Source organism: Perca flavescens, chromosome 9 (assembly GCF_004354835.1).
Source record: "Perca flavescens isolate YP-PL-M2 chromosome 9, PFLA_1.0, whole genome shotgun sequence".
NCBI lineage: Eukaryota > Metazoa > Chordata > Actinopteri > Perciformes > Percidae > Perca > Perca flavescens.
Genome location: NC_041339.1, coordinates 17,324,184 through 17,346,424, shown reverse-complemented (window position 1 = coordinate 17,346,424; position 22,241 = coordinate 17,324,184). Strand labels below are relative to the sequence as shown.

The window sequence follows — 22,241 nt, the reverse complement described above, 5'->3', positions numbered from 1 at the left end:
GGAGGACTTGCTTGATCTTTTTTGTTTCCCAGGTGTGGGTGTGTGTATGTGTGTTTGGCTGTGAGAAGAGGAGGTGTACAAGGAGGAGGGGCTCCACAATGAGGGCAGGCAACACAGGGACCTGGTGTAGAGTGGAGATTGAGGTCAGGCAGGTTGAAGGAACCGACCATGTCGCTTTATACGCCCCAGCAGTCTGCTCGATGGAGCGTGCAAATCATCAACGGAGACCTTTAGCATCTTAACCCCCCCCCCCTCCACCTTTCTCACCTGATTCACACACATACACACACACACACACACACAGGTGCGTGCACACAGTCCTTTAAACTAATACATGACAAACAAATGAGTAGTAACCGTGGCCCCTAACTCTTACCACCTTCAAAACATGCCGTCCTTACACTTTAATCTTTCCTGACTCACCTGCTCCACTGCTGTTACTTGTAGCCACCAAAATTGAAATCTTAACCTTTCTCACAGCTGAGACTTTTGTCGCAGTTTGAAGGTGCTCAGAAAAAGGGGTAACGTGGAGTGTGTCTGTGTTTGTTTTCTGATCTCTCCTTTCATGTCCTCCTCTGTCCTCCAGTCTGTCCTTTCCTCTCATCTCGTCACCCAGAACATAACAGCTCATTATATCATTTAGTCAAGCTGAGAATCCTCTTCTCTGAAACAGCAGGGACAACCTCTATCGTGTGTCTGTCTTCTGTTCGTCCTCTAATCATTAACACCTGTGTGTGTTTGTGTGTGTGTGTGTGTGTGCACCTACTCCTACATGTATATGTATATTCAAAAAAACATCCCAAAACTGTAATTAAACATTTTGGCCTGTTATTTTTCTCCAAGTTTTTTTTGTTTTCATAGTTCAACTGGTTTTTGTGATGGACCTTCCGGTTCAGACTCTGAATGTTTCACTGGGAAGTGAAATGGATCAAGGTTAAGAGAATCTGGGACCTCGTTCAAAACTCAGCTTGATGCTTTCTATTGTGTGTGTTCAGTATGCGCATTTGTGTTAGCTTTGGGGCCTCCATACCTTGTAGGCGTGTGTGCTGTTTTGTGTTGTGGAGAGACTGTATTCTCTGTGACTTCAAGGAATTATTCAAAAACTTTAAAAAGCCATTCAGGCTGTAACGCTTCCCGAAAAGATTTTGCACTTGTTTTCTCCTGCACTGAGTTGAGCGGTTGAGACATGCAGATTTTCAAGATTTTCAAACTTCTAACTCTGAGAGGAAGAAAAGTAAAATTTACCTTCTTCTTTGATTCCTGCAAATTTGCTGCTTTTCTTTAGTAAATAAAGACATGCAGAGGCTTCTCAAACAGTGGTCTTCTTATCGAAGATGTTCACTCAAATAATCCACATCGTCAAGAGCATCAATGTCGGGTTATCCAGCAGGATTGTGTGGTGTTGCCTAACTCAACGATATACACACTTTTTTTTATATGTGTGTGATGTCTGTCTGCCAAAGCAGCACCCACATGCACCTCACCATAACAGTGGGACTCCATGAATACCAGAGCTGCCAGTGGAACACAGTATGCATCAGTGAACCTGACACCCAATGGACAGGCTGTGAGAAGTATGCAAATGATATAGCTTGGAGGCAAATATTCTTCACTACCACACATCATACACATCATATCACACAGACATGCACAAATGGATAGGTACTCACACGTGCAAGCAAGCGCGCACACAGACACATATACACACACAGTTGATTGCACAAATATTGTTGCTATGCTCAGATGAACAGGTGTCCTCACATTGGCACTCACAAAGATGCACACATGCACTAGTTGTGTTGTGGTAGTTTTTGTATATGTTGATATAGTTGATGTTAATGCAGAGTCTGAGAAAGTTCACATTTTGTGAAGAACATATTAATCAACTAAACATTTGCAGCTGAAGCATTTGCAGTTACAATACTGAAAGCAGTTGAAGTGGCAGTTAAAATGCAAGTGCTTAAAGAAGTCAGTTTCACACACTGAGACAAATTGATATCCTATGTGTTTGAGCTGGAAGTGTCAGCTCAAGTGTAAGCACTCAGTGCATTTACATGCAGTATAAAAACCTGATTATGTTCAGGTTAAGGCAATACCATGGTTTCTCAAATGCCATGTAAACACCTTACCCTGGCATTCTTATATTCCTGGTTAACAGACCTACATTTGTAGATAACACCTTTAGTAACCAAGGTATTCGTGCATGTATACACCTTAACTCAGGTTGTGCATGCTCTGTAGGTTATAACTAGTGCCCTATAGGCACTAGTTATAACTGCCCCTCCCTATTTCGCTGCAGTGATATTTTTTTGGGGGGGCATTTTTAGGACAGCTGAAAATATGAAAGGGGTGAGAGAGGGGGAATGACATGGAGCAAAGGGCCGCAGGTTGGAGTTGAACCTGCGGCTGCTGCATCTAGGAGAAAACCTCTATATATGGGCGCGCGCTCTACCAGGTGAGCTACCCAGGCACCCCGCTGCAGTGGTTTTTGACACGGAAATAGAAGAGAGCAGTTGGAAACAACAGCACCAAAAACAACAGCAACAACATAAGCTTTAAACCTTCAAACCCACTATAGACTTCGCTATAAGGCATAGAGAATGTACGAAATGTACAGCTTTTATACACAAAGCAGTCTTTCCTAAATGTCAAATGAGTACAACTCTTGTAAAGAAACACAATAATAACATATATAAAATAAATAATAATAATAATAATAATAACAATAATTAGAATATAAAAACAGTACCCATATGTAGAGCAGCTTAGATCAGAGGAGTATTGTATTCCTGCTTGTGCACACTGTAAGAAAACAGAAGTAAAGTCAAATGGAATACGTATTCCATTTTACTACTCAAGCTTCAGAGCTTGTCTGTCCTGTCAGGGATTTAAATCAACCCTAGTTTGTCCCTGTGGGCAGTGGGACGTGAGGTCTTTCAGTCTACTGAATCGCTATTGAGGACAAAAATGTCCCTTTCTGCATTGCTGTTGTTGACTAGCCTCTTAATTAGCAATGATAATTAGTTCCCTACGTGTCAGTGCAGTGACAGGACCTGTCAGTGGCCCGTATTGATGGCTTGAATGTCCCCTTTCTTGTCTCCTTGTTAACTCCCGTCCGATCTGGACAGCATTCTCCACGTGTCTTGTCCATTTTACCACTGGGGGCCTTGTTGTCTGATCGTCACCTTGTCTGTCTGTCTTCCAAGACCAGGCACAAGGGACATGACGGTGAAAGCCGCTAAATGGCGTGCTGACAGTAAACAGCTGCAGTAAACAAGTCATGTCCCCATCTCCTTTGTCTCACGTATCTCATCAGCGCCTAAGCTGGCGTGCCCTTCAGCCATGACAATGACCTGCAATTGATAAGACAAGACTGTTTTGTGTACCGAGATGTTAAAGAATACACCTCACACACTTCAGTGACAGGCAGGCAAGATGCTGACAGGCTGTGTGAAGCTGGCACACACACCTCCTTGACCTCTCTGGAGCTGGATAATGATTACGCAATGATAATGATAATGCTTTCAGATCTAGTTAAGTTGATGATTCAGTATTAACACTATTGTCAGTGTTAGTCTGTGTTATTTCAGAGGACGCTGCTTTGATGTGGACTAAAGCAGCTGAAGGTTTTCTGAATATTTCCACTACCACCACCCCTGTTATCCAAGCTACAGCCCACCAACTGTTTCCTGGCTCTCGCACACATCACTTCCTGCTGCAGCAGCAGTCTTGTTCCAGACCCTATGGTTTCCCCAGGCAACGGGCCAGACAGCAGTCAGGGCATCCTCTACTTCTCCGACCATTCGCCACGTGGATAAAGTTCTCCTTCAGAAGCTGACCGTCCATCACAAAACCTCCTGTAATAGACAGTGAGTCGTGACAAGCCAAGCTGAGAGGCCATCTGCACATGGTGGGGTCCGGAAGATATTTTTGTCACTGAGCGTGCCTGGCCAAAGAGCTCAGGACTGGCTCAGAGCTCTGCTGATGAAAGAGAATGGAGGAAAACACCAACGACTTTCCTGAGGTCAGAATGAAGATGCCAAGAATACAAGGGGAGTGTGTTTATGTATAAAGTATACAGGTATATGTGAGTGTGTGTTTATGTCCTTGAATATGAACGATTGTGAAGGTGTATATCAGCTCTAAACAACTAGTAGCAGATAAATAACTACGTACATTCAAATCATATGTGTTATTTTTAGCAATGGCAGCAGCTAGGGATACAATGGCTGTCCTGTCTGACGATCAATCGGTTAGTTGGCCCACTACTTTGGTCTAGACTCAACAATTGTCAGATGGATTGCCATGGTTTCCAGAGGATGAATCCTTTTCCTTTTTTTAGATAATGTTTTGGACATTTTAAGCCTTTATTTTGATAGGGCAGCAGAAGACATGAAAGGGGAGAGAGAGGGGGGAATGACATGCAGCAAAGGGCCGCAGCTCGGAGTCGAACCCGGGCCCACTGCGTCGAGGAGTAAACCTCTACATATGGGGTGCCCGCTCTACCCACTGAGCAAACCGGGCGCACCCAGAGGATGAATCCTAATGACATTGATGATCCCCTGATGTTTCTCTAGCACAACCAGCAAGTCAAATTTTTCACTTTTACTTTGATATTTAAATATCTACTGGGGGAATTGCCATGACATTTGGTATACACATCATGTCCCTTTCAGGATGAACTATAATAACGGCGATCACTTAACTTTCCATCAAGCGCCATCATCAGCTAAAACTTTTAATTTGTCCAATACTTGGGCTACATAACAAAAGACATTCCTATCATCCTCGGCTTAAGTGTTTATTAATAATCAGCAAACATGCCAACATGCTAAACTAAGATAGTGAACACTGTAAACATTATACCTTCTAAACATCAGCATGTTAGCATTGTCTTTGTGAGATAGCACACTGTTACCATTAAGCTCAAAGCACAGCTGTCCTGCTAGCACGGCTACAGACTCTTAGTCTTGTTTATAACTATTATATTAAAATTAGCATTAAACACAAGATTCAGAAGGACGTAACCTAAGTTTGTTCATCTGTAGTTTTATCTTGACATAATCAGCATCATCAGCTAACTGTAATGAGACACACTGTGCGGTCACATAAACACACACACACACACACAGCGAATCTGACCTGATGCAGGACTCGCAGACAAACATCCAGATGGGGTGTAAATATAGACTCTGGAGTCGTGTGGAGAGCATTGCCATCAGCCTGCCGAGTGAAGGATGCAGTCCTGTTCAGACTTCCGAAGATATGTGAAAACACACCCTCAAAGGCCAAGGTGACAGACTCACTACAAAGGGGTTTGCTTGCATATTTACAAGCCTTACTTATCAGGTATTCCCAGGTCTTTATTGATGATAGCTTTTTAGGGATATATAGTACCCTGTGTGTGTGTTCATGTTTGTTTGTATGTGTGTTGCTTTAGAAATGACAAAACCTGAAGTATACGCCCAGACAGCCTGTTTAAACCAAGAATGGATGGTTTACAAGTTAACAGGCTTTGAACAATAGATTTTCACCTTTATAGCAACCAAGATTTATGTAGCACAGGTAATTTTTTGATCATTACGAGAGATTGGAAAATAGAAATAAAAATGACCGAATCCATTTTTAAATCTTTTTTTGTATGCCAGTGGTTTCAATCACACATTTGTGACAGATAAATAGTCCAGCGGATGACAGGCTGTATCTAAGTATCAACAAGGTAATGACAAGGAAAAGTGACAGATTATGTCTCTGTGTTGCTCCATCATGCTCCAGCCTGGTGAAGAATGGAGGTAGGTAAACATCAATGCCTCAAGATAGGAAAAGAACCTTATGTTTTTGTTTGTTTTGTGTCAGGTAAATGGTACAAATGTACATTCTGTATAGATGGAGAATGATGGAATAAGCACAATGGACATGTGTCTGACATGGTGGATAGATAGATTGACAGCTTGCATTGATGGTGTTTTTCTCAGTAAATAGATGAAATTTACTTCTGTTAGCGTCAATGTTCTTATTTATCTGTATTTATGCAGTTGATTTAGCCTCAGTTAATTCAGACTGTGATGGATTTACACTGCTCATTTCTCCAGTTGGTATTCACTAGTTATTTACTGTTCCTCGCTGGGTGTGTTGGTGATGGCAGACAAGATGATTTTAAGGCATTTTTATTTAAATATTACTTTATGTTAAAAGTGTGAGAAGTTAAGTGGAGATTAAGTGGTTTGAATGTGTCATACAAATATACCACATAGAGGCAGTATTAAAAAGTATGAATGTCTGAAATCTTCATTCATTTCATGCCCTTCTTCTAGATTGCTGGAAACTTTAGTTTACTTTCCACTTTACGTTTTTTGGTCTCCTACAACTCCTGAGGGAGTAATTTAACTTTTAAATGCTCCACTATGTTCACCAGCTAATCTCTAACTGTATCTGTCTGCTGTTTGGTAGTGGGCAGGTAGCGTACAATGTGTTTATTAAAGCTATTTAGATCAAAATAGCTGCCTGTTAAGCTTGGTGAGAGTAAATCATAACTTAATAAAGTTACGGGCCGTAAACACCAAAATAATGAGCTGAAAGATGCTAAAATGTTTTGAGCAATGTTAGCTGAGGCTCTTCCAAGGACAATTGGCTTTAACTCCCTGTCCTCAGACACGAAGCTGGGCAGGAATGTGGCTCGGACCTTCCTGGATTATTACAAACTCAACAACCTCATCAAGGACAACAGACCTATTCACATTGAAAGGTAAAGCAGTATGGCATTATAAATGAATACATTTGAAATTAAATAGTTTGCATGCTGTTCAAACTCAAGTAAATTACTGTATTTTGTGTCTGCTGTTTTCTTAACTATACCTACCGTCTACCACCATGTTTTTGTCTCCAGTTCTGAGGTGATGTCCCAGACAAGCAACGTTAACAGAAAGGGCAATGGTTTTGGCAGAGACGCAGCGGACAGAGAGAAGGAGAAGAGCATGGGTATCAGGCATTAGACAAACAGACATACGGACAGACAGACACAGACTGAGCATGTATAAAACACAAAGCACCGTCGCAGGAGGATCCTTCACACTTCATTGCCTTTAAAAGCTCTACATCTCCCTGGCTATAAAGACTTATTTTCACAGATTTGTAACAGTGGGATGACTGGTACTTGCAGGACTAAAATCAGAACAAGCTTCCTCTTGGGTTATTTAGTGACTTTAAAATGTGGACTATTGAATGCTAAGGGAAGACAGACGGGTTCTACCCATCTAGTCCACCTGAGGCCTTTAATCAGTAGCTCCTATTTGTTGTTTATACAATTGTAAATAAATGCATGCTTCCTTGCTTGCATGCTTTCTTGCTGTTACTGACTTATTTTATGACTACGGTGTTATTATCTCTGTTGGTATTAGAATTAGTCATTAAATACTTAATCACATTACAATGCTGTACCTGTTGCTCTCTTATATGAATACTGATTAATTCTTGTTTGATTTATAAAAATAAGACCTACAGTATTATAAAGAACATTCTGATTTATTTAGCTGTGCTGTTGCATTGTTTACATCTTTATGCTCATGTAGGGTGATTTTACGCCCATTTTCAAAAGTCATACGTTATACCTATGGTTTAAGACAGTCAGGGTAGGTGTCAGAGATATTTTGAGGTGGAGAGGGGAAAACAGACAAGGATTTACGGCCCTACAATTCTTCAGATGAAAGGTGAAGGATTGAGTTTGATGCTGTCTATGTATTTTACAAAGTGCTGCCAAATACTGTCAGAGCCTGGAAGTGCAGCGAGAAGGAGTCAAAAAAGCCACGAAATCTGAAAAGTATTTGGGCAGAGGTGGCGTGGCTGGCAAGCGAGTGGAGAAGGCTCTATAGAGTCAGAAGTGACCTCAGTGTCAAACACATTCCCAAAACTCAGAGACGGACACTACCAGAACATATAGTACAAACAGCAGAGATCCAGACTTTATACTTGATGCCATGCTCATGCTCATGTTCACAAATATTGATTGAACTTTCCTAAGCCGTGAAAATAATATTGACATTCTTTACAAAACTTTTGTATAATATAATGTAACATCTTTCTATAATGCCACATCATTCTTGTATAACTTTAACTGCAGATTTCAGGGCACTTTAATACATATTTAGGATGAGATCAAAGTGTGTGTGTGTGTGTGTGTGTGTGTGTGTGTGTGTGTGTGTGTGTGTGTGTGTGTGTGTGTGTGTGTGTGTGTGTGTGTGTGTGTTCGCGCGCGCGAGAAAAACCTTTTGATTTGTCACTTCTTGGTCACATGACTGTATTGATTGAACTTTCCTAAGCCGTGAAAATAATATTGACATTCTTTACAAAACTTTTGTATAATATAATGTAACATCTTTCTATAATGCCACATCATTCTTGTATAACTTTAACTGCAGATTTCAGGGCACTTTAATACATATTTAGGATGAGATCAAAGTGTGTGTGTGTGTGTGTGTGTGTGTGTGTGTGTGTGTGTGTGTGTGTGTGTGTGTGTGTGTGTGTGTGTGTGTGTGTGTGTGTGTGTGTGTGTGTGTGTGTGTGTGTGTGTTCGCGCGCGCGCGCGAGAAAAAACTTTAGATTTGTCACTTCTTGGTCACATGACTGTACATCCGCCCTGTGTGACTGTTGCTGTTTGGCAGCTATGACAACGAACTTTGAAAAGTTGGATGAATGGCTTCAATGAAGAAGAAGCTTTCCTCTTCTAAGGTGCATCACAAGTCTCTGAAATGTACCGTTTATTTGGACATTCAGACAGTAAGTGCCTCCTAACGTTGCTCCTGTAACGTTAGCTTAGTTAACGTAAACTAGCTAACGTTAGCGAGCTTAACGTTACATCCTCTTCCCTTTCCTCAACGTTCCTCATCTAGCTAGCTAACGTTAACCACCGGCTGTAATTTAACATGTAACGTTAGCTAAATGTGTTTGAATGTTGTAGAAATACTAACTTACATAGTTCACCAGAAATGGCTTTTCCTAAATCCTCCTAAACATTATGAATATTATACAGCATGCTTTGACTGAGTAGCAATCTTTTTTTTGTTGATCCATTTTCATCTGTACTAGCTATATAGACAGTTAGATATTATGTAACGTAGCTAGCATGTTTATAATAAAATCTTGGCTACTAAATAATCACTATTAAACATTTAACGTTACCCAAAAAATAAAATGTTTTGCTGGCCTTTATGTGGCTGGCATGAGGACAAAATAAACATAGCTAGTTAAAGCCTCTGAACACCCACACAGGTGATTTCAGTTATTATGGCTGATTAGACCTCTGCTCAAGTTGAAGTAGCTAGCTAGGTCGGACCTTAGATTGGAATTTATTAGCTAGGTCACAAATCTTTTTCACGGCAGACATATTGACATGTCATAGTAGGAAAAGCACAGGTGTATTCAAAACCATTAATGATGGCTGCATTCCACTTAGGAGAGGCCCTGGTATTGTGCATGCTGCCTCACTGAAATAGCTTAACTGGGACACTTAAAGGAGAATTCCGGCCAATTTTTACATTAATCTTGATCGCTATAGCTACGCGAGTACTTTCGATAGAAAAAACCCCGACCCGAATCAGTGCAGGTAACACTGAGAAGCTGCAGCTACGTACTACAAGTGTCCCCTGAGCTAAAACGGCAGTGCTCGGGGCAAGTTTTAGAGTGCCTTTGTGCCTCTTAACAGACACAAAATGCAATTAATATGTCTGTGCCACAAGAACAGGGCCCTTACGTGTCAACAAGATGCGTTTTCAACTCAGACATTGTTTAAATTCACCTACCCTAGTCCCTGTCTCGATCCTGCCAGTAGCTAGCTTGCCCTGCTAGCTGATAGCCGTTAGCTGCTAGCTGCCGTTTGGTGAGTGTATTCAGACAGGCTTCTGTGATAATCATCCCAAAAACAATCCACGGAGCGGTGGTGGTGTGGCTATGTCCTCCAGAGGACAGGTCATGTCATGTCTTGAAGTGTATTCCCCTAAAAAAAAAACAATAGTGCGGTAGTAGCTGTTAGCTGCTAGCTGCCCTCCGGTGAGTGTGTACAGCCAGATAGCTGTTAGCCGTTAGCTGCTAGCTGCCGTCCGGAGAGTGTATTCAGCCAGGCATCTGTGCTAATCATCCCAATAAAAATCCACGGAGCGCCCGGTGGGTTGGTGGATATCCTGCATAGGACAGATCATGCCTTTGCAGCGAAAGGTTTAGATTATTTCCCCCTCAAAATAGGTAATTGAGCACTGTAGTGGTTATGACCATATCAGTGACTATGTAACTACATGGAAACGGGATAAATGATGTCTGTGGCTTGCACAGTAATAGCGTTACTGAAGCCTAGCAGTTGCATCGCGCGGTCTCCTGGGAATTCAGTTGTAGCAGAAAAAGACAGTAAATTAAACAGTAATTTGCAGATTGGAGCGTAGTGTGTGTGAAGAGTGAAAAGCGGAGTTGTTTATAACGGAAGAAGCTTGGAGTATGAAGAATATAGCAGATATGCAACACACGGAAGAGCCTTTTGCGTTTGATGGTCATCCTTATTTATTCGAACCCGAGTATACAGATGAAGAACTAGCCTCAAGAGTTGGAAAGAACGAGACTGACAGACAGAAGGGAAACAGGCAGATGAACTTGCTGCTCCAAGCACAAGCTAAAGGTAGCCTTCAGTAACTGGGGACATAGCCACACCACCGGGCGCCCGTGGATTTTTATTGGGATGATTATCACAGATGCCTGGCTGAATACACTCACCGGACGGCAGCTAGCAGCTAACGGCTAACAGCTATCTGGCTGTACACACTCACCGGAGGGCAGCTAGCAGCTAACAGCTACTACAGCACTATTGTTTTTTTTTTAGGGGAATACACTTCAAGACGTGACATGACCTGTCCTCTGGAGGACATAGCCACACCACCACCGCGCCCGTGGATTGTTATTGGGATGATTATTACAGAAGCCTGTCTGAATACACTCACCAAACGGCAGCTAACGGCTATCAGCTAGCAGGGCAAGCTAGCTACTGGCAGGATCGAGACAGGGACCAGGGTAGGTGAATTTAAACAATGTCTGAGTTGAAAACGCATCTTGTTGACACGTAAGGGCCCTGTTCATGTGGCACAGACATATTAATTGCATATTGTGTCTGTTAAGAGGCACAAAGGCACTCTAAAACTTGCCCTGAGCACTGCCGTTTTAGCTCAGGGGACGCTTGTAGTATGTAGCTGCAGCTTCTCCGTGTTACCTGCACTGATTTGGGTCGGGGTTTTTTCTATCGAAAGTACTCGCGTAGCTATAGCGATCAAGATTAACGTAAAAATTGGCCGGAATTCTCCTTTAATGGAATTGAGCCATGTTAAGGTTATCAATTTCAGCTGTGCTTTTCCTACTATGACAAGTCAAAATGTCTGCTGTGATAAAGGTCCATAAGAATAATTAGGCTTTCATTTGTCCTGCCCTAACTGGTGCAACAAAGCTAACCGGAGACTTGGGAAGATGTATATCAGTCAGTCTATACACAACCACACATTCCTGGGAAGAGGTCTAATCAGCCAGCTTAACTCAAAACACCTGTGTGGGTGTTATAGGGCCTTTTTAAATGGTGTATTTAAAAAATATTTAAATTAAAAAAAAATATTTTTGCTTTCTTACTACAGTCATTAACTAAAAGAGATGCCCTGAACGTATAAATATTGAGCCTAAGTCGGTATATTTCCTTTAAGTGCAGCACCTGTGGATCCTTCGGAAGCATAGACTGGTTGGAAGCTGCTTTTTTTCAGATCTCATTTCCACTTAGTATATTAAAAAGCAATTCAACTTAATTAGTTGTGCAGGTTACAAAAAAGATAAGTTGTAATGTTAGCAGTAAAAATGCCCTACTGATATTGATACTCTACTACTTTAAATACAATTTTAAACTTTAAAGGGTTGCTGTAGCACACTGATGCTGTCATCATCATGTATGCTAAGATACATGATGCATCATTTTGGATGGGCTTGGACATAACATGGAGTTATTTCTGAAAAAGTGTTATTTTTTAAATGTATATTTTGTGTGCAAGAAGAGGCTCTTTTTTTGTCATAAGACAAATACATATGCCAATAAAGGATACATACAAAAACACCTGAATGCCCGACCTGTCACTGTTGCAGGTCACATGTCCAGGACTGTTCCTGACTAGAAACAACGATATCTACCTCAGTGTGTGTATCATGGGCAAGTACAGGAAGACTCCCTGTTTGCCACCTGCATTCCCTTTACTCTTCCACCACAAAATGGTATTTGTCAAGGTGAGAATTATAACTATGTTTCCTCCATTACTTATGTCTGTAGGTATTTTTTGTCAGATTTAGCGAGAGAGATGGAGGACTAGTGCATATTTCTCCAATACCAATGAGGGACGCATATCGCTTGTTTTCAGGTCACATTTCAGACTTTGTGTTGGCTCCTACTAATACCTATCCATTGTACTTTTATTTACAAAAGAGTAAGGGTCAATAAATCTACATCCTAGCAGTTGTTGTCTCTTAATTTGTTTCTATTTGAATCCTTGTGTTTGTGACTTATCTTCTTGCATACACTGCAGGCTTTTACTGGCAATTTTTTTTAACAAGTCTAAGGATTCAAACTTGCAACACTCCAATTTAACATTACTGCCCCAGCTCCTGATAAAAGAGGCCATATTTTCTCTTGGGAGAATGGCAGGGTTAGATACCGGGCTGTCTGCCTCATCTTGTTATGAGTATTGATTTGCTTCGTCTGTACTCTGTTTTACCAGACTTTTCCCAGCGTTGTTGACCCTGCTGATGTAGCTGACCTCCTGGAAGGTAAATGGCCATCTGGGATTTGCTTCCAAATCTCCTAGCCCTGAATTCTCTGCTATGCAAGCTTATAGGCTATTAGCTGTGATACTGATCATTAGCTCACAGTCTATTTGTGCTTTCCTTCCTTTTAGCTGACATAACATCTTTTGAGCTGATTCAGTTGGTGCCTCCAGGTATGCTTTCTGATGATGCCATATGGGCATTATAAGTCCCCACTGTATCTAGTCATTACTCTGCAAAAACAGGATTTCTAATTTGGATTGTGTGTATGTGTGCGGTCCTGTTTAATGTCTGTCTGTATGATTTTTAGAGGGCGAGGTCCTAGCGACAATGGAGGAGAGCAGCAGAGATTTTCTGTACCCTGGTCCCAGACTGAGCTCCAGAGAAGGAGCGGCAGAGAGAGAAATACTGATGAAGAGATCCTCCTCCTTTCCTGTAGGCTGCTTTCTATCTATTCCTTTTATTTATTTCTTTATCCTCCTTCCAACACCTGCGCCCATATTCATCAAACTTCTAAGAGTCAAAATAGGAGTAAAAAAGTTATTCGCTGAGTGTGAGCAATAAGACCCATTTATCAAGGGACTTACTTCAGCTTACAGTGAAGTGTCAAAGTAACTTTTGAGAGCAGCTGTCAAGTGATCACATCATTGATCACATGTATGCTCAGAAAAGGAATAGCACATTAGAGATATGGATTTAACCCTATATCTTTCATATTGTACGTTCTATAAATAATATAAAGTTTACTCAGTGGTGTATGTATATATATGTATATGTATGTATGTATGTATGTATGTATGTATGTATGTATGTGTAGTACGCATTGACAAGTGCGGACAATAAAAATGCATGGAAAGTGTTTGCAAACAAAATTAATGCCAGATTAAAAAAAATGGTATGTGTTGTAACATCCTATCAAATGCAAATATTAGACTAAAACTACTCTATACCTACTGTTATTACTGCTTCAGCTAACAGAGGTGTGCTCGCCTCTGTTTTTGTACTGCAGTCATCTAAGATCTACTCTTAAACAACTTAAGAGACCTGTAGAGCGAGAGCTACATTTACATCTACATTTAAGAGCATTTTCAAGTTGTAAGACATTCGTTAAATAGCTTTTTGTTTTTAAAATTTTCAAGGAGTAATAATGAAGGATATTTACTTTTATCTTTCACTTAAAACCAAAAATTTACTTTAAAACAGTTTGATAAATACGGGCCCTGATGTATCACATGTATTTCATGCTTGCAAAGGTATTTGAGCTACTGCACACTGCTGAATTAGTTAAAGGAGGGATGTCAGTCGATGCGTTTAAAAGTTGTTCACATGTCACAGGACCCCATATTGTGCTCACCATGTGATCCAGCTTGATTTTTTTTTTTTTCTCCTTATCTATTCCGTTGAATTAAATGTAGGACACTGTTCACAAACTGCTCCAAACAGCTCTATTGTAGTCAAGCCTTTACTTCCGTGACGAATGTGCGTCACTTTGTAACACATGTTATAATGCTCGCCTAGCTGCTAGCACGACACTCCCTCATGCTCTGCAACTGACAAGCTAGCAGTACTTACTGCGCATGTGCGACTCCCAACAAAGATGGTACAGAAGTGAGATGTCTCACTCTGTAGCTAAAACCGAGAGCTCAACACAAAAGAGGAGCTGCAGCAATGTATAGTACAACAAAAATATGGTGTTTTCTGAAAATTAAACCCCATAAACCTATTCTGGGACAACCTCTAAATACAATTATGAACCTGAAAATGAGCATAATATGAGCACTTAATACTATGATATATAACTATAACCGCATAACTAAGAGCTGGTCCAAGGCAAACCTGGGCCAGCTCTATAAGGGTTGGTAGATTAATCTGACGACTATGAAGAGAAGCAGAGAAGACAAAGGGTGCCGTGTCTGCAGAAATACACCCTCCCCCGCCGGTCTAGGCAAACGCTGCAACTCCTCACTCCCCAACTATAAGCTTTATCAAAGAGGAGAGTTTTAAGTTTACTTTTAAATGTGGTTACAGTGTCTTGCCTCCTGAACCCAGACTGGGAGCTGGTTCCACAGGAGAGGAGCCTGGTAGCGAAAGGCTCTGCTCCCATTCTACTTTTAGAGACTCTAGGGACCACAAGTAACTCTGCATTCTGGGAGCGCAGTGCTCTAGTTGGACAATAAGGTACTATGAGCTCTTTAAGATATGATGGTGCCTGACCATTAAGAGCTTTGTAGGTCAGGGGAAGGATTTTAAATTCAATCCTTGATTTTACAGGAAGCCAATGCAGAGAAGCTAATACAGAAGAAATGTTATCTCTTTTCTTACCACCTCCTCTTTTCATTCCTTCATTTTTCTGTGGGTGTGGGTTGCTTTTCTATCCTCCCCTTGTCCTCCGAGGCACAAACTGGCATATATTTAAATGTCTTTAAACGCCATTCCTCTCACCGTTGGTTTTGTGTTTGTGTTTGCAGCCGACATAGCAATTTAGATGTCTCTATCCAAATGCCATATTATTTAAACATCACTGGAGCCTTTCTCCTTTCTGCAATTTGTTTTTCTCAAGCCAGGCATAGATTGAAGATTTGTGATTGCAAATTGGTGTTCCAAGCAGTGCTGTTATCTGTCCGTTTGTCTTCATCTTGTTAAAGGTGTTGTGTTTGTTCCTATTGTACCCCTCTCTCTAGGGAATCTCCCCCAAAGTGGAGTTTGCCACGACATCAGTCATAGAAGAGATTGATGGGAGAGACAGCTTTTCTGCCTCACCTGTAAGTGTCCTTTTATTACATCTCCTGACAGTCTTTTTTTATAAAAACATTTTGGTGTTTGTTCATGGCCTTTCTGACTTCCTTAGTCAAAATGTAAACAGTTAAAATCCATCAAAGTGCCTCTCATAAATCAAGTAAGCAGTGTGTTTATCAGCCTGCTTAACAGTTCAAAATGTCTCAAATTTGACCACAGCACACTGCTTCATACTCAGCATTGCTGTGTACAAGTGTTTACCAAAGCAACAGCAGTGAAGATTCATATCTAGAGGGCTCTAATGAGTGGTATCGCTCGCCATCAGATCTGTCTGTTTCCACCATACATACCCACCTCCTATTGTTGCCATGGCTACTGCATTTATCTATCCATACTGGCAGTGTTTCAAGGGTATCTGTTCTCTCCTTGTGATTGTAATTACGGGGAGGCAGATCTGTGATGCTGATAGCAAGGCTTTTCTCACATCTCCGAATAGCTGGGAGTTTACACAATGTTTGTCACAGAACCAGTCAGTTTGTCAGTCAGTTTTTTACATGAACTATCCAAGATGAGGGTCACCTGTATTCTCTGCCACAGTGTCCTTGTGGATTTTAAAGGCTAACTGTGTTCTCCTGCATAAAATAACATTTTACTCTTTCTTCTATTTCTTCTTTTCCTGGTATGGGCACTCCCAAACTTTGTTTAATGACATGTTCTCACCCACTGTTGCAGTCTTTGGTATAGAGTTTTTTTGTATAATTAATCAATCAATAAAAAAAATTAAAAAAAACTCACCTATTTTGACAAATTAATTATTGTTTTTAATTTTTAAGCCTTACATTTTCTGGTTCTAGCTTCTCAGTTGTGAGGATTTACTGCATTTCTTCGTTTAATTCTTGGACTGATAAGGGCCATCCACACCAAGAACAATCACTATATCGATAACTATAAATATTAAGTTTAAAAAAATCTTTGTAACTCGTGTATTGTGAAGTTTACACCACAACTATAACGACAATGTCAGTGGCAAATGATATTGTCGGGATCACTTTCAGACCAATTTGAACGATAGAAACACTGACCACCAATGAAAATTCATCTGAATTTACAACATGGTACGGCAGATGACACTGCGAAGAGATGGTGCATTTATTCCACACAGGTGGGTCAGTGGCATGGAATGACTTTTCCACTTGATAGGGCTACGGTCCTTTACTGTAGATAGCCTAGCTCTGTGTATTCTTTTTGTTTTATAACATTAGTACTTTGAAAGTAAATTATTTCTCATGTCACAGAAACCATTGAGACTGAATATTGTGTTTTGTTATTATATTTTTGGTTCATAAAATTTACCCAAATTCACAAATGTAGGATATTACTACAGACATTCCTGTAATCTTCCTCTTGATGAATGAAAATAATCCCTAGTTTCAGCCATGCTTAAATTGAATCTATGCCTTCATGGTCTTGTGTGACTCTGCATACATTTGTGTGCAGAGGTAATCTCAGCAGATGGAAGCTAGTTGAGTTGAATAATGATCCTAATCTAGACTCAAAAAGTGTTACTTAAAAAAAACCCAGTAAGAATGATAATCTTACACAAACAGTCCTGTTTATAACCTATGATCCATCACACAGCGGTTGGCATGTTGTGGCAAAAACACTACCATGCATTTCCCAGGTGCAGTAACCTAAGATAAGCTATTTGTTTAAATGGGATGTCATTGAAAGCGAAGCAGATTGTCAGTGTTCTCCCGGCCCCTCAGGGGGATGTCTGGATCAGAGCACCGCTGTGGCTGTCAGACAGTAGAATTTCTCCATTCTCTCTCTCCTAATGGCTCCTCAGCATAGGCATTTCCCTGACTGCCTGCCCGCCCAGCTGACAAACCTTGTCCTGTTTTTAATAGAGATTTAGAGTGATAGCATTTTCCACAAAACCTCTGAAACTGTAGTGATAAATACACACTCAGTTTTCAGCAATGTCTTACTCTTTCTTTGCAGATTTTCTGGTGCTTTTATCTTCTGTTAATTGTTATCATTCTCATTTAAAGAAAATGTTTAATCCAAAAGTCGCTTTTAGCCATGCTAGCAGCTAGGGGCGGCAATTTTGGTCAGTCTGTCTGTGTGTCAGCCTGTATCTACAATTGTCAGATGGATTGCCATGAAATTCTGTACAGACATCCAGTGTTCCCAGAGGATTATTCCTAAAGACTTTTCTCACTTTTCTAGTGAAATGTCAATGTAGATGGATTGTTACAATATTTTGTACAGACATTCATTGTGCCCAGACAATGTATCTTAACGACTTTGATGATCCTCTGACTGTTCCTCAAGCGCAACATGAGGTTGACATTTGTGTTTTCTGTGTGAAATGTAAACAACTATTAGATTGATTGCCATGAAATTTGGTACAGCCATTCAAGTCCCCCCTCAGGATTAGTTGTAATCACTCTGGTGAGCCTTTTCATCTAGCACTATCTTCAAAATTGCTAGCATTGTCGTGGTGAGCATGTTAATATCATGGATGTGGTTAGCATGCTAAAGTTGGCATTTAGCTCAAAGCACTGCTTTCCAGTAGTGGAAATAGCAGCTAATCATCCGTTGGGTACAGGAAAACTGACTGAATCTCGGTGGCCGTCCAGCAAAGAATAGACAGAAGAGCTAAAAGAAGTCAGAGATGGTGGTAGATGTGGGGGTGGGAGAGTTTGCCTAATTTTATTAAATTAGACCAATCTCAAATGGCAACCTCGATGAGGATTTATTCATAATTTTGTTTCTCTTAAAAATAGTTTTAATGTTGTGTGATTTCCATAATTAGCATTTAGATTATCTTTGTTTTACAGCCAGGTAATGTCTCTTTATCATATTAGACTGGAGATGGCCATCAAATGCAATTAACATTTTATCTTAACTTATTTATCCCTGGTTGGCATTACCCGCAGGATATGGGATATTGCATCGGAGAATGATGTTAGTGGCCATTAGAGTTATTGAAGTAATTCTGCAGAGGTTGTCTCCATGGCAGTGCCAACTGCGGGAGCTGTTGTTGTAACACTTAATCTAAATGATTTAGTTAATGGTTCAATGGTTTTGTCCAGGGAGAACGAGTCTGTGTTGAGAGTGAGAGCAGCTGCCTTAATGGCTAAAATGGCTACCGCTTGTGGAGGAACAACATTGTGGTCTGCATAGAAAGTTAAAATGCTGAGACAAATGTTATGTGTCACCTCAAATTGGAGACCTGCGAGGCTAGTTTGACATGTTTGAATATTTCTCTCTCTCTCTCTCTCTCTCTCTCTCTCTCTCTCTCTCTCTCTCTCTCTCTCTCTCTCTCTCATATATTCTGTCCCTGCACCCCTAGACTTGCTGTCTTTCTCCAGTGAGGCCATCTTTAACCCCATCCACACAGAGTTCTGCAAAAAAGTATTCACCATCCAGCGGGCATTTTTCCAAAATAAATGATGCGAACTGTGTCTCTTGGAAACGTGGGACGGAAAGGCTAGATGTTGAGGCAAGAATAACGAACTCTGCACCGACCTCAACATCCAGACGATCCCCTTCTTCATCCCCATCTGGCCGAAGTCCCCAGAATAAAAATAGGGAGAGAAAACACTTTTCTCCTAGAGTTTCTGCAGACTCTGGCTACCAGCAGCCCACAGTTTCCTCACAGACACGAGCCTTGTCCCCTTACACCCATCGCAAGATGTGCCAGCTTTCAGAGGACGCCACGCAGAGGCTTAGCCATCTCCAGCTGGGGCCTCACCACTTCAGGAAGGAGACTGAGAGCCAGCCGCCCTTCTTGGTTGGTAACATTAGATATATTCCTCCAAACTGAAGGCAATTGACAAAAAAGTGATGGGATGGTTTGTTTAATGCTAATAATACACGTGTTCAGTGGACAGGGGTTAAAATTAATGGGATCCTGAATTGATGTAGTTCAAACCTCAGTGGGAGCTTCCCAAAATTTTACATAATCTAGTGGGCAGATTAAGTGGAGGGCATAATAAGAGAGCAGTGCTAATCTTTTTACCTGAGCCGTTAATGGATTTTGACGTCATGAAAATGTTTCACTGTTTGTGTGCACATTTAATATTGCCTATTATCCTTATTGAGGGCCTTGAGTGTGCTTTAATAGCACATGTCCTGGTTTTAGGCTGCTATACAGTTATTTGTTAACACTTTAATTATGGCCGTATCATTGCTATGAGATATTTGCATATAAAAGGGAGTGATTTTTTGATCACACAGCTGTGGGGAATATACAGTTGATGGACAAGAACAACACATCCTTCCTCCCTCTGCTCCCCTCTGTATTCCTGCTCCTTCATTTACATCAAATCTAATCCTGAGGTATGAATATCAAAATCCACTAACATGCTGTTATTAAAAGAAATTATTAGGTAGAGAGATGTTTTTGTCACACACATGAATGGAATTTACTAGAATACAACAGGCGTTTTATTAAAGAGGGTACTGTGTTTTTCCCTCTCTGGTTTTCCTGGGGGAATCTTCTGTCGACAATTAACCCTAGTAATTGAGAGTCAAGCTGCAATTAACAAATAGATAGCTAATGAAGTAGCTCTGCCCCATGGTGAATGCATTATCAGAGCCTCAACTCCCTGTTTGTTTTTGTAGTGGGAAGAACATTCCAAACTACAATATGTTCTTTGAGAAAGGTGGTTATTCTGTAGAAATCTTGTCTTTGTTTTTCTTTATGCCTTATTGTGATCTTTTTAGTAAAATTATTTGAGGTTGAGATGACAAACCAATGGCGTAACAGTGTTTTTTTGGCAGCTTTTCCTTTTATATACTGCTTCAAATTGAAGAAAATAATGCCAAAACAACCTTGCTGTGCATGTGTTTTACGACGTAGACAGAATTCAAACTACAACGTTAAAGGAACACGCCGACTTATTGGGAATTTAGCTTATTTACCATAACCCCCAGAGTAAGACAAGTCGATACATACCCTTCTCATCTCCGTGCGTGCTGTAACACTGTCTGACGCTTCCAGCATTAGCTTAGCCCAGCACAGATCCTGCAGGTAACTGGTTCCAACTAGCCTACTGCTCCGAATTGTGACAAAAGTGACAAAATAACGCCAACATGTTCCTATTTACATTCTCAGACAGGCTTGCTGCGAGCATATCACTCCGCCCAACTACTATATTCTTCCGCCTGAGAATATAGTTCCCGGTTTGTTTACAGTTAGAAGACGGCTGTGTCTCATGTTAGGTTGTTTTTTGTACACGCTGTGACTCTATAAATCACAACATGTAAATAGGAACATGTTGGCGTTATTTTGTCACTTATTCGGAGCAGTAGGATTACTGGAACCATTCACCTGCATGTTCTGTGCTGGCCTGATGCCGCTGGAGCCGTCGGACAGCATTACAGCACACACAGAGATGAGAAGGGTATGTATCGACTTGTCTAACTCTGGGGGTTACAGTGAATAAGCTAAATTCCCAATAAGTCGGCGTGTTTCTTTAAGTTTATGATATTGTTTGACAGCAGATTGTTTTTCTGTTGTGTTTTATCTAAGGTCCCTCGTTGCAGTAGTGTCTCTGTGATTGGAGCTCCTTCCTCCTCTCCACAAAATAATAGCATGCGTCGACACTCAGTCAGCGTCACAGCTGATCACACAGGTAGGTCTTCATGCTCATATGCAAAAACAAATGCATGTACTGTTACAAACCTAAGGCCATTCTATACTTGCTGCAGGAATATCTGTTTGCAATTGGTCTAATATATCAAGATTGGTTGTGTTGTCTTGTGAAAATTTGTTTGATGTCTTTGTTTACATCTTCAGGTTACATGTGGTCTTTCAAAATGAAAGACCACATTTATATTTTTGTTGTTTGAGGATATCAACAGTGACTGATGTAAAAGTTTCTGATTATTCCTTTTTTGTCATAATGTAATAACGGTGCAAAGCTACACTCTTAAGTATACACAGACAGCAAATGGCTCCATACACATCTGCCTCTATCTATAACTTTCACTTACACCTTTCTTTATTTAAGAATTAAGGTCTATATCTTATTTAAATAAAATACTGTAGCTGTTACATCTCATCATCTCAAAAAGCAGAGTTTTCTGTTTTCATACAACTTTTTTAACTTCTCTTTGTCATTGTAGATTCTTCTTTCCTGGGGAGTTACAGACCAAGACCAGCCACAGTAAGTCTAATCATAACATTTCAAACCAGCAAATGACACAATGATATTGTAAGTACACAAACTCCAAGCCAGGCTAACCAAATGATACATTCACAACTGTTTTAGACATTTTGTTCTTAGAAAAAGTATTCTAAAATGTATTCTAAAAAAGTGATTCTAATGTACTATTTTCATTCAAACTAATCATCTTATCAGCACACTTTTAGTGGAGATTTCCTTAATATTGTGAAAATAAATGTATTCTAAGTTATCAAACATTAAGTGTTCATGTCGCTATGAAGCTAGCCCAGCCATGTGACCTCTTCCAGGTGAAGTCGGGTTCTGTGAGGGTCCAGTCATCTCCAGAGACACAGTCCAGACTTGAAGCCCAGATCAGAAGCCCTGTGAGAGGTGCTGCCTTAGCTCAGTCCACCCTGGCCATGTCAAACGCCAGAAGTCCTCTAAATCTCAGCCATTCCCTCAGAGAAAGGTAAACTCTCTAGATAATGCAACCCTTTCCCTTAC

The 22,241-nt window shown here is 40.7% G+C and overlaps 2 protein-coding genes across 5 annotated transcripts in view; both read left to right on the top strand.

Moving 5' to 3' along the window:
- The window catches only part of agbl4 (AGBL carboxypeptidase 4), a 449,873-nt gene extending 442,506 nt beyond the window's left edge, over positions 1-7,367 (top strand). For all 3 annotated transcript variants that reach the window (XM_028588571.1, XM_028588573.1, XM_028588572.1), the window contains 2 exons: positions 6,652-6,745; positions 6,887-7,367. In XM_028588571.1, coding sequence (XP_028444372.1) covers positions 6,652-6,745; positions 6,887-6,992 — 200 coding nt within the window. In that variant the 3' untranslated portion in view covers positions 6,993-7,367. The remainder of the gene's footprint in view (positions 1-6,651; positions 6,746-6,886) is intronic.
- Positions 7,368-8,620: 1,253 nt separating this feature from the next.
- spata6 (spermatogenesis associated 6) overlaps positions 8,621-22,241 on the top strand; it is a 31,752-nt gene continuing 18,131 nt past the window's right edge. The window contains exons 1-10 of one of the 2 annotated variants that reach the window (XM_028587486.1): positions 8,621-8,724; positions 12,151-12,288; positions 12,777-12,825; positions 12,954-12,995; positions 13,133-13,257; positions 15,504-15,584; positions 18,917-19,357; positions 21,101-21,203; positions 21,697-21,737; positions 22,046-22,206. In XM_028587486.1, coding sequence (XP_028443287.1) covers positions 8,689-8,724; positions 12,151-12,288; positions 12,777-12,825; positions 12,954-12,995; positions 13,133-13,257; positions 15,504-15,584; positions 18,917-19,357; positions 21,101-21,203; positions 21,697-21,737; positions 22,046-22,206 — 1,217 coding nt within the window. In that variant the 5' untranslated portion in view covers positions 8,621-8,688. Of the gene's footprint in view, positions 8,773-12,150; positions 12,289-12,776; positions 12,826-12,953; positions 12,996-13,132; positions 13,258-15,503; positions 15,585-18,916; positions 19,358-21,100; positions 21,204-21,696; positions 21,738-22,045; positions 22,207-22,241 lie in introns of both variants that reach the window. The other variant, XM_028587485.1, reaches the window with a different exon arrangement.